This window comes from Myotis brandtii, unplaced genomic scaffold, assembly GCF_000412655.1.
Source record: "Myotis brandtii unplaced genomic scaffold, ASM41265v1 scaffold32, whole genome shotgun sequence".
NCBI classification, from domain to species: domain Eukaryota; kingdom Metazoa; phylum Chordata; class Mammalia; order Chiroptera; family Vespertilionidae; genus Myotis; species Myotis brandtii.
Genome location: NW_005362269.1, coordinates 1,175,461 through 1,186,498, shown reverse-complemented (window position 1 = coordinate 1,186,498; position 11,038 = coordinate 1,175,461). Strand labels below are relative to the sequence as shown.

Below are 11,038 nucleotides of genomic sequence, written 5' to 3'. Positions count from 1 at the left end.
GGCTCGTATCTCAAAAAAACTCGTTAGTCGGGACACTCGTAAGTCAAGGCCCCACTGTACTAATCAGAGCACAATTCAAGACTTTGCTAAATGCACAAAGCTCCAGAATTGTTCATATCCACATATGAAGAGAAAGGTTAGGTAAAGGTCAAATTCTGTTACTCCATTTTGCTAAGGAGTTTTTCAAATTTTTTGGACTTTTTTTTTTACTGTGCTAGTGTTTGCCAAATTATAGAGTTGTCTTAAACATGTACTCTACTCTGTCAGGCATCATTAGACATCTATATTGGTCTGGATTCAAACCTAGCTTGGGGGAGGAAGGCAAGAAGGATTAAAAACAAATGATTAACCAACAGAAAAGAAGGCACAGACGCTTCCAAAGGAACATCAATAATTAATTTGTACATGTTTTAGTGAAAACAAAGCTAATGCTTACTGCATGCACTTCTATTTCAGAAAGACTATCAATCCCCAACTGACCCTTGCTAAAATGCCATGGGAAGCAAAGAAATCACTGCTAAGTAACAAATTCTTAAGGGAAACTAATCATTCCTATTTGTAATCTGTCCTTAACAGTTTGCCTCGAGCTCATTTAAAATACTGTATAGAATTGCAGAGTCAGCATTCTGCCTTTTATCTGGTAAGCTTGTCACCGGTAATGAGACATACCAGTTTAGGACAGATGCCATGGAAAATACACTAAATTACTGAAAGCTAAGGAATTATCTGCATTGATACAAAAAGAACCTATAGCTCATCTATAGCACTACATGAAGGAAAAAAATTCATTGAAAACATTAATAAGGATCACAAAAATTTCAAGTATGCAAGTTGCTATTGGCTAGACATTTTTCTTCATTTCATCTACTTATCCAGCTGATGACTGGAAAGACCCTGAATTTATCATTATAACTCCTGAACTCAATTTTTAAGTTAAGAAATAATCAGAAACAGGGACAGAGATCACAGAAAAGTCAGGGGGGATTCTCATTATTTTTGCTGATTATGAAGAGCTCTTTGCTTACCTACTTACCCTAAACAAAAAGGTATGACGAAAACAACTGATTTACAAAGAATGTTCTGTATAATGTGAAGTTAGCTGGTAGGATTTCACAAACATGCTCAACCATCAGTCTCCTGATGGGTCTGTGCCTATGGTTTCCTGCCTTTAGGAAAGGAATAGTTCTTTCCTATTAAAAGTCAGAGATCTTACTGCCATCTGGGGAGCAGAAACTGGGTATGGAGAAGTACAAATAAGAAAAAACTTGAATAGCTATTACCTTGTGCTCCAGAGGCCTCTTGATCTGTTGGTACAATATCAGACACAACATTCTTTCCCTGCCTCCTTTCCACTCTCTCTCCAAAGAGCCATATCATATAGGCTAGAGCATATCTCATGTAAATGCCAACTCCACTCCTTTACCTTCTGGAGAAGGAAGAGTCCACATGCCTATCTCCTCAAAGAGGATGGTCATGCCTGGGCAGTGTGGATCAGTTAGTTGAGTGTTGTCCCATGCACCAAGAAGTCACTGGTTCAATTCCTGGTCAGGGCACATGCCCAGGTTGCTGACTTGACCCCCAGTAGGGGGTGTGCCGAAGGCATCCAATCTGTTTTTCACGTCGATGTTTCTATTTCTCTCTCCCTTTCCCTTCCTCTCTCTCTAAAAAAATCAATAAAACTTTTTTTTTTTTTAAAGATGATCATTAAGTTTAAGGGCTACTTCACAGTTCAATTCAATAGACATGTAATTCCAAGAGCACTCCCTATTTGCAAGAAAGCTTAAAACCACAATATTTTCTTCTTTCTGATTCTGCCCAAGTATAAGCTCTGCTGCACTTTTGTATCTACGAAGGCCATCAGCTTCGAAGGAAGAATAATGTCTAGCCAATAGGTTAAAATTTCAAGTATGCAAGTTGCTATTGGCTAGACATTTTTCTTCTTTTCATCTACTTATCCAGCTGATCACTGGAAAGACTCAGACCATTGGGAAAACATATTCCTTTCTGATTTTGACATTCTTCTGCAAAAGCTATCGCTTCATGTACACTATAAAAGAAGCTTTCATCTTCCTTTTTGCAATACTCTCCCCGGACCAAGGAATCCTTCACAGAGGGATTGCATTGAGCCAGCAGAACTTGTATGCCAATGGCTTCATAATCTCTGCGAACTTCTTTCAGCGTATGGATCCCTGCTGTATCTAAAAATTGGATTGCACTGCAGTCAATCACTATGGTATGGAGTTCCAAGGGATCATGGGAAAGTTTCACTGAAACTTCATCCTGAATTCCACTGACAGTCACTGTTTCCTTTTTTATCTTTCTCTTTGCTGCCTTCTTCTGAGCTGCCTTTACTAAGATTGGGTTGAGAGTTTTTTTGTATAAAGCAGATTTAAAACATTCTTTGTTTATGTAGTAGAGAGGGGCTACAAAGCGGAAAATCTTGATGCCCGGGTTAGCCTGAAGGTTTTTGTAAGCAGATGTGGATTCAAAAATTTCCGATTCTTCCACTAAGCCAAGCAATGAACTCTCCGGCTTCTGAGTACGGAGGATGACACAAAACATAGAAAAACAAACGCCTATAAGCAGGCCTATTTCAGTACTTATCAGTGCAGTGGACAGCATAGTAACAAACCAGATAACTGTATCCATTCTGCTAACCTTCCACATCTTGGGCAGATCCTTAAATTTACATAAAGCTCCCCGGAGATTTACAATAGTGATCACACCCAGGACACTTTTCTGAAGGGAATAGAATAAAGGAGCTATTACCAGGAGAACCAACAAAAGAACCAGAGCTGTCACTACACTAGAAAGCTGAGTTTGGCAGCCTGTTGATTCTTTAACCAACGTCTTTGCAAGAGCTGCACTAGTAGTAAAACAGTGGAAGAAGGAAGGGATGATATTGCAAAAGCCAATGGCATACATTTCCTGGTTAGCTCTGACTGTATAGCCATGTTTCTTGGCAAACATCTCAGAAAGTGATACAGTGATAGCAAAACCAATGATAGACATAGCTATTGCATCTGTAGCCACATTAGGAATTAAGTTCCAGTCCGGTGCTTTGGGTGGCATAAACCCAGTGGGAATATGTCCAGCAACGCTGGTATTGTATTTCTCATTTAGTTTTCCAAAATGAGAGGCTAATGTCGCTGCCACAACAACAATGAGTTCAGTAGGAATCGGTGCCTTAAGCTTGGACTTGAAGCGCTCATTGAGTTCTTTGGTTGGCAAAAGAACCAAAAGGCACAAAAGGCTGGTGATGAGATCACAGATATTGGTCTTATGGATGTTTCTGAAGATATGTATCCAAGTAGTGATGAGTGAGCCCACGCCACCACTCCGAGGAAGGCTGAGCCCAAGGAGATACTTGGCCTGAGATGTAAGAACAGTGAAGGAGGCACCAGTGACAAATCCACTCAGCAAGGCATCTGAGAGGTAGACGGAAACAAAGCCCACTTGAAAGAAGCCCATCGCTACCTGGAAGGAAGGATATACAAGTGTTAAATATAAATGGAAAAGAGGCACTAAATCCTGTATTACCCTGGCCTTTTTTTTTTGCATGGAGACATATCAGAGCATCACAGAATATCAGAGCTAGAGAAAAACACACTCATATATCAATCCTCATTTTAGAGACAGGGCTCATTTTACTGACACTCAGAGGGCTAAGCACATTATTACTCATTAGCCTAGATGAGACAATAACTTAGGATTCCTACCTTCTTAAACTCCTAAAACAACTCTCTGTACACCACCTCTCTGCTTCATCCAAGCACCAAATAAAGCGAGCTACTCTTCCCCTTCCCTTATTGGTTCCAAATGCCTGTAATAGAGATGTAATGTTGGCACTGACTCCTGATGCCAGAAGGCAGGGGCATGATGACAATGGCAGATGAGTGGATTCTATAGGAGACCCAAGAAGAATTTCATTTCTAGTCCTTTCTCCTGGTTGATAATATAATATAGTGTTCAACTTTTTCCTGTGCAACAATCCAAGAGAACTACTATCTTAACAATTCTATAGGAAAGAGGGGGTGGTCATCTATAGTTTGAAAAACTCCTGCACTCCTCCTCTCCTAATCCCCATTCTGTTACCATTCCTGCCTGCCTGTTAATGCTGATTCTGCCAATAACCAACCTGCATAATCTCAAGCAAAGCAATTTTTCTTGACATATAAAATCAAGGAGTTGTATTAGGTGGTCTGAGGTCCCTTTCTGGTCTAAATTTTTACAACCAAATAATTAAAATCTGGTTGACTGAAATTCATTGGTTAAGGGGCAACCTAGAGTTGAGAAAAGAGAAGCAGCTTTATCTTTCCTAGAGAGTCAAACCAGGGTTTGAATTTTGGCTTTACTCCTCACATATCTTGAGCATTCAATAAATAATAGTTTTAATTATTGTGATATCTAAGATCCCTTACAGATCTGAGATTTCATGCATAGTGATTTCTTTGGTAAGAAACCACCAATCTCATCCCATTGTTTCTTACCTGATAAACTCCAGCCATAAAGGTTACGGTGCTGCCCACTGTAATTGCATAACAACTTCTGTCACATATCCTGTCTGATGTCTGGTTTAATGATATGCTTCCATTCGAAACCGTTCCTAATGACAGGGCAATATGGGCAGTGTCAAAGCCAGCTCTGTGTAGTTCTCGGTCAACTACCTCACCAATCATAAGGCACAGTATTCCAAAAATGCCCACAGAGATGTGACGGGAAGTCCCAAATAGGAAATAAATGATGCTTGCAAAAAAAGATGTGTACAGACCATAGATGGGTTCTTGGCCAGCTAAAAGGGAGTAAGCAATCGATTGGGGCACCAACAAGATGCCCACAATTAAGCCGGACATCACATCTCCTAAAATGTTTTTCTTCAGGTCATATTTTGGGAGCCACTGCAAAAAGGGAAGGAAACCAAAAATCGTATGTTTTGCTTTGGTTGGGCTGCACTGGCAACTCTTCTGCAGTTTTTTGATAACGAATTGCTTAAAGTTAGTATTTGATTTCTCTTGAGGCTCCATGTGGATCCTAGGATAATGTCTGCATTGATTTGTGGCTTCAAGTTGCTGGAAGTCAGTATTTGATTCCTTTTCAAGCTCCACATGGATCGCAGATGGAGGACTGTATTGGTCTTTTCCTTCAAGTGAAAGGTCATGTTGCTCTGTATTTTCCGAAGACATTTCTGAAGACAGATGCTTTAGCCTCCTACCCCAGAGAAAATACCAGAGTTATCTCATTAAGTAATTCTCAGTGCTCAACATTTTAACAGTCCTACTTGTCATTCATGAGAGTTAAAAGGAGTTCAGTTTTGAGGTTAGGTATCTTACAGTCACATTTAGTTGAGCCTCATTTGTCTTGATTAAAAAAAAAAGAACCAGACCATAAACAGCCAAGTCAAAGCAAATAATTCACTGGATACACGACTTCCTGAGAGTAAAAATCATTTAAGGATTCTTTTCCATCCCTGCCTGGTTCCCCCTATAGTTTTTCCCTCCAAAAAAGGTATCAGGGTAGCCTATTTCCTCCTTTCTATATGCTATCAATTATCTTCTTTTCAGGTTTTTCACACCCAGATATACTGCAAATAGGATCTGGTCCCAAACCTTCATCCCTACCTGCAAGTCCCTAAAACAAGGAAGATGTTCTTTGTTGTTGTTGTTGTGTTTTTTTTTTGGGGGGGGGGAGCTCTTTAAATAACTTCCTAATTGTTGAAAATAAACATAAACAAGAAAAAGCAAGTGAAAGAGTAAAAATAAATGTGTGTTTTTTTTAAAAGAAACTAGGGCAGAATGCATTTAAGTCTTTGAACAACACTCCTTTGCTTGGTAGGAAAGAGGATAAAGAAGCTGATACAAGATTATTAAAGCATATGAATGTCAAGAGCCTGGGTGGGCTGATTGGGCAAGTGTCCGATATATGCTCTGGAAAGTTTTGGTCTATTCTACTTTCTTTTAGTATAGAGTCATATCTGCCGTGTTCATGCAAATAAAGATTCGCTTTACTGTTCTAAGTACACACACTGAAGGGAGGTATAATGTTGCTCTGTACTTCTACTTGGAGGATAACTAGGTAGTCCTGCATCTCTGGGTCCTAAACTACAGAACTAGTGCCATAAGACCTTCCACTAGTAACTATAGGAAAGTGAAGAAAATAAAATTAACCAAAAAGAAGGGGCAACTATAACAACAGAAAAATCTTGTAATAAGAGTAAAAGAGGAGGAAAAAGCAAGAGGTTCTCAAAGTATTACACTGTTTACCAAATAATTCACAAATCAGTGTCTCTGTATTAGCTGCTTGCTTAACTTAGCATGGCCATCCACCTCTCTGCCTGTCAAGATCCTAATCATTTTCAAAACCCATTTAAAATTCAACCTCTTATACAAAGCACTGACCAATCTCTCCTAGCCCAAATGAATCATTATATCCTCTCTGTCCCAAAGCATTCTGCACTCCGTTATAGTACTAACCACACTCTTGTATTTGTTCAGTAGGATTCTCTCCAGCTCTGGGAGGAAAGGACATCTTGTTCATCATTGTAATCATCAATGAATGAAATATTGTAACTCTCAGAGAACAGGCTTACAAAATGTTTGAATGAATAAACAAATTTATGACTATAGCCAGAGAGAGATAAAATATACTAGATGGAGGACTCAGGAAGTTTTCTGTTTTGGAACTGACAGAAAAATAGGACCTTGTGAGGTTCTATAAACGTAATATTACCGAAATGTCATAATCCAGGACCCAAGACCCATTTAAGAACACAAGATACGTAAAACCACACACATTAATTTTGTTTAGGATGAAGGGTCATCCCACTAAACAAAAGTAAAATAATAGCTACTCTGATAGTTTTTTAAGTAAAAAAGGAAAAAAATAATAGATATAGATGGCTACATACCCTGAGCAAGTCAATCAGATTGGTGGATACACACAGGTCTTCATTCCTCAATGCAACCAATCCGTAACTCTCTTCTCACTTCCTACTTTCAGGCCACTCTCTAGTGCACTTATGTCCTGTCATTCTGTTTTGGACAACTCTTGGTGATTTGTGGGTCAAAAGTCTTTTCCAAACCTAAGATATGCAAAAGGGACATAAGAAAAACGTAACATATAACTATTTAGCACTTAAGTTTACGTGTCTCTCACACTAGAGTAACTAGAGCAGTGATGGCGAACCTATGACACACGTACTCATTTTTTTGGTTGATTTTTCTTTGTTAAATGGCATTCAAATATATAAAATAAACATCAAAAATATAAGTCTTTGTTTTACTATGGTTGCAAATATCAAAAAATTACTGTATGTGACATGGCACCAGAGTTAAGTTAGGGTTTTTCAAAATGCTGACACGCCGAGCTCAAAAGGTTCGCCATCACTGAACTAGAGTATACATTCAAGGACAGACACCAAGTCATTCTCATTTCCACATAACCCAGCACTAACACGATGCCTCGCACCTGATATGTATGGCTATGTATCTGTTTATTGGTGAAGTTTTGGTGAAGTTTCAAGTAAATATAATGAAGACAAAAAATCTTCCTTATATTCTCTCTTATCACAAATTATTAGCAATGTTCATTTATGTGTGATGCAAAAAGAGCCACCATAGGGCTTATATCAGTACTACAAGCACTATGACATACTGATTCTAGTATAAAGCCCAATATAAGACAAAATAATAAAATACCCAAGAAGAAAATAACTTAATGTAAAATCATGATCAAATATATTAAACTAGAGGCCTGGTGCACGGATTCGTGCACCAGTGGGGTCCCTCAGTCTGACCTGCAGGGATCGGGCCGAAACCGGCTCTCTAACATCCCCCGTGGGGTCCCAGATTGCGAGAGGGCACAGGCCAGGCTGAGGGACCCCATCAATGCATGATTGGGGCGGGGAGAGACTACAGGAGGGCTCCAGGGTGTGTCCGGGACATCTTTCCCAGTCCCAATTGGCTGGACCCCAGCAGCAAGCTAACCTACCGGTTGGAGCATCTGCCCCCTAATGGTCAGTGCGTGCCATAGCGACTGGTTGAAAGGTCGTAAGGCCAGACACTTAGCATATTAGGCTTTTATTATATAAAACCAGAGGCCAGGGGCATGATGTTTGTGCACTGTGGGTGGGGGGGAAGTCCCTCAGCTCGGCCAGTGCCCTCTAGCAGTCCAGGACATTCCCCAAGGCAGTCAGACATTCCCCAAGGGGTCTTTAGTGCTGCCGCAGAGGCAGGAGAGCCTCCTGCCACTGCCACTGTGCTTGTCAGCTGTGAGCCCGGTTTCTGGCTGAGTGGCGCTCCCCATGTGGGAGCGCACTGACCACCAGGGAGCAGCTCCTGCATTGAGCGTCTGCCCACTGGTGGTCAGTGCACGTCATAGCGACCGGTCATTCCACCGTTCAGTCGATGTGCATATTAGGGTTTTATTATAAAGGCTAGTTACTTGCACAGTAATTCGCTGCTTTCAAAAAGATTTCAAATACACCTCCCATTTGCCTCCTTAATAAATCTGAGAACAGTGTATGAATTCCTATCTCTAATATGAGCAAAGTCAAAGTTTAGTCACTTGCTCAACTGGTAGAACCAGATTCCCAAACCTCATCTTCCAATTTCCAAGCTTAACTCTCTAAAATACCACATGGCCCCTGGCAGGGGGTGGGTTATAAAGGGTCAATAGGAGAAAAAAGGGCACATACGGTGGCCAAGTTCTCAACTCATTTCTGGATTATGGTTAATTTTAATTGGTGAAGGGAGCAAACTGCTTGACATAGGTTTGGTAAAAGGTTAAGAATAAAGTTACTTTTACCTTTCATATTACACACCTGCATTGGTAATATTTTCATTTTATTTTTCCATTAGGAATAATGTTGTAAAATTTACGTCTGTAGCTACATTTTGGTTAGAATAATTTGTATCCCAGGCAATAGTCAAACAAGGCAAGCAGGCTCTTGCTTTCATTTACTTTTGCTGACCCTCTAACTGGAATGCTAGAATTTTTCTCAAATGCTGCCTTAATCAGTTCCTTGCTAGACACGATATATAAAATAGCACTACTGCCGCCACCACGCTGCCCGCCTGGGCACATCCCTGCCTTCCACTCCTATCTCCTTTACTTTGCTCTATTCTTCTCCCTGACCCTCTCATCATTGCTTACCATGCATTTACTTTTTTTTTTTCTATCTTTCCCATGAGAGCAATAACCTGCTGTTTTATTAAATTCTTAGCAAATATTGTTGAGTGCATAAATGAAATGTTTTGTAAAAAGGAGTTACCCCTCTCTGTCCACCCTCCACACACAATAACCAAGCTTGTGTCAAGACGTTATACAGTTTGGCAAGTATCTGCCTGGGGGTTTATGCTCACTAAAAGTTATGTCAATAATCAAAAATCACCCCTAGCCCTAGCCGGGTTGGCTCAGTGGATAGAGTGTCGGTCTGTGGACTGAAGGGTCCCGGGTTCGATTCCGGTCAAGGGCATGTACCTTGGTTGCAGGCACATACCCAGTAGGGAGTGTGCAGGAGGCAGCTGAATCGATGTTTCTCTCTCAATGATGTTTCTAACTCTCTGTCCCTCTCCCTCTCCCTCTGTAAAAAATCAATAAAATATTAAAAAAATATTTTTAAAAAATCACCCCTAGTAAATCTCATCTAGATCTCTGCAAAGTCCTGTGTCATTTCCAGATCTTCCCCTAGGAGGCAGCACATTATAGTACTGTACTTACTCTATTAAACCAGAGATCTATTAAAATGCAGGTTCCCAGGCAAGTCCAGAGATGAGATCTAAGACTCTGCAGCCTGGATGATTCTGAGCCAGTGAGCTGAAGGCCAAGCTTGGAGAAATACTGGGTATGATCTGGAGTCAGACAGATCCCAGCTATACTGTCTAACAGCAATATGGCACTGGGTGAAAAACTTCATTTTACTCAGCAGCAATTTCTCACCTGTAAAATGGGGACAGCATCACTTAACTTGCAGGGGTGTTAAAAAGCTAACACAAGTAAAGTACCTAGCACAGTGCCTGACATATAGCATTTGCTCAATAAATGATAGCTACTAGTCTCTGACCCTTGAGAGTCGTGAAGGGGCAAAAAAGGGGCTCATTTCTTTCCAACAGGTTTAACTCTCCATTTCTTGACTCAATTATTTATTTATTTAATTAATTATTATTTTTTCGTGTGTATGTTAATCCTCACCCAGGACATTTTTCCATTGATTTTTAGAGAGAGTGGGAGGGAAGGAGGGAGAGAGAGAGGAAAAAAAAATGGATGTGAGAGAGACACATCAATTAGTTGCCTCCCCTATGCCCCTGACCCTTCAGTCCACCCACCCGCGCTCCATGCACTGAGCCAAACCAGCTAGGGCTTGACTCAATTTTCAAAAACAAGAACTTCTGCTTAACCCACTATTGGATAATCACATTAGTTCCAGATTTCACATAAAGAGCCCTAGGGATAAAGGTGTGTGTGGGAGGGGGGGGGGGTGGTGGTAATAGAACAGGTACCAGAAAGGAGTTTAAGTCTTGAATGCTTCTAACTCTCCATAGTCCCCAATCCGTGCAAGGAAAGGGCACCGTCTGCCATTCTCTGAGTTGGGGAGTACAAGCCCTAGCTCTGCACATGATCTGCTGTGTAATTCTAGGCAAGGCCCTGGTCCCCTCTGTGTCCTCTCAGTGTCCCCATCCATCCACGAGAGAATTTCAAGTTAGTCTATGAATCTCCAAGAAGCCCATTCAGGTCCTCATTTATACTTAACCAGGTGTGTGATTTTAAAGACCAAGATAATCAAGTCCTCTCTGATGTCCAGGTCTCAGTCGCCCATTTGTGGGGGAGGAGAAAGAGGGTTAGTGGTGGCAGCTCATTCTCCTGGGTTCTGCTCCTGGAAATCTGGGTTCGACAGGGCTTGACGAGGACCCGACCGAAGCGCAACGCTTTTATCTGCGACTGCGACGTGCTTGGGGCACTCGGTGCGACGCGTGGGCTGGAGGGAGGAGCCAAGCACTCAGCCGGAGGAGCAGGGCCGGCGGACCGGCGGGGGAGCGGGGCT

General features: G+C 41.2%; 1 protein-coding gene across 5 annotated transcripts; it reads right to left on the bottom strand.

Annotated features, from left to right (window-relative positions):
* Positions 1–198: 198 nt before the first annotated feature.
* On the bottom strand, positions 199–10,988 carry SLC26A2 (solute carrier family 26 (anion exchanger), member 2). Of its 5 annotated transcripts, none has more exons than XM_014543086.1 (5): positions 9,718–9,921; positions 6,905–7,078; positions 4,491–5,208; positions 1,933–3,477; positions 199–849 (listed from the first exon to the last, which is right to left on the bottom strand). In XM_014543086.1, exons 3-4 carry the CDS (start codon positions 5,181–5,183, stop codon positions 1,948–1,950), a joined length of 2,223 nt encoding a protein of 740 aa, XP_014398572.1. In that variant the 5' UTR covers positions 5,184–5,208; positions 6,905–7,078; positions 9,718–9,921; the 3' UTR covers positions 199–849; positions 1,933–1,947. The 5 variants fall into 5 exon arrangements, with proteins under 5 accessions (XP_014398572.1, XP_014398573.1, XP_005870527.1 ...); XM_014543087.1 differs by having other exon boundaries at positions 199–864; positions 1,948–3,477; XM_005870465.2 differs by lacking the exon at positions 9,718–9,921 and adding an exon at positions 10,748–10,988 and having other exon boundaries at positions 199–3,477.
* Between the last annotated feature and the right edge of the window lie 50 nt (positions 10,989–11,038).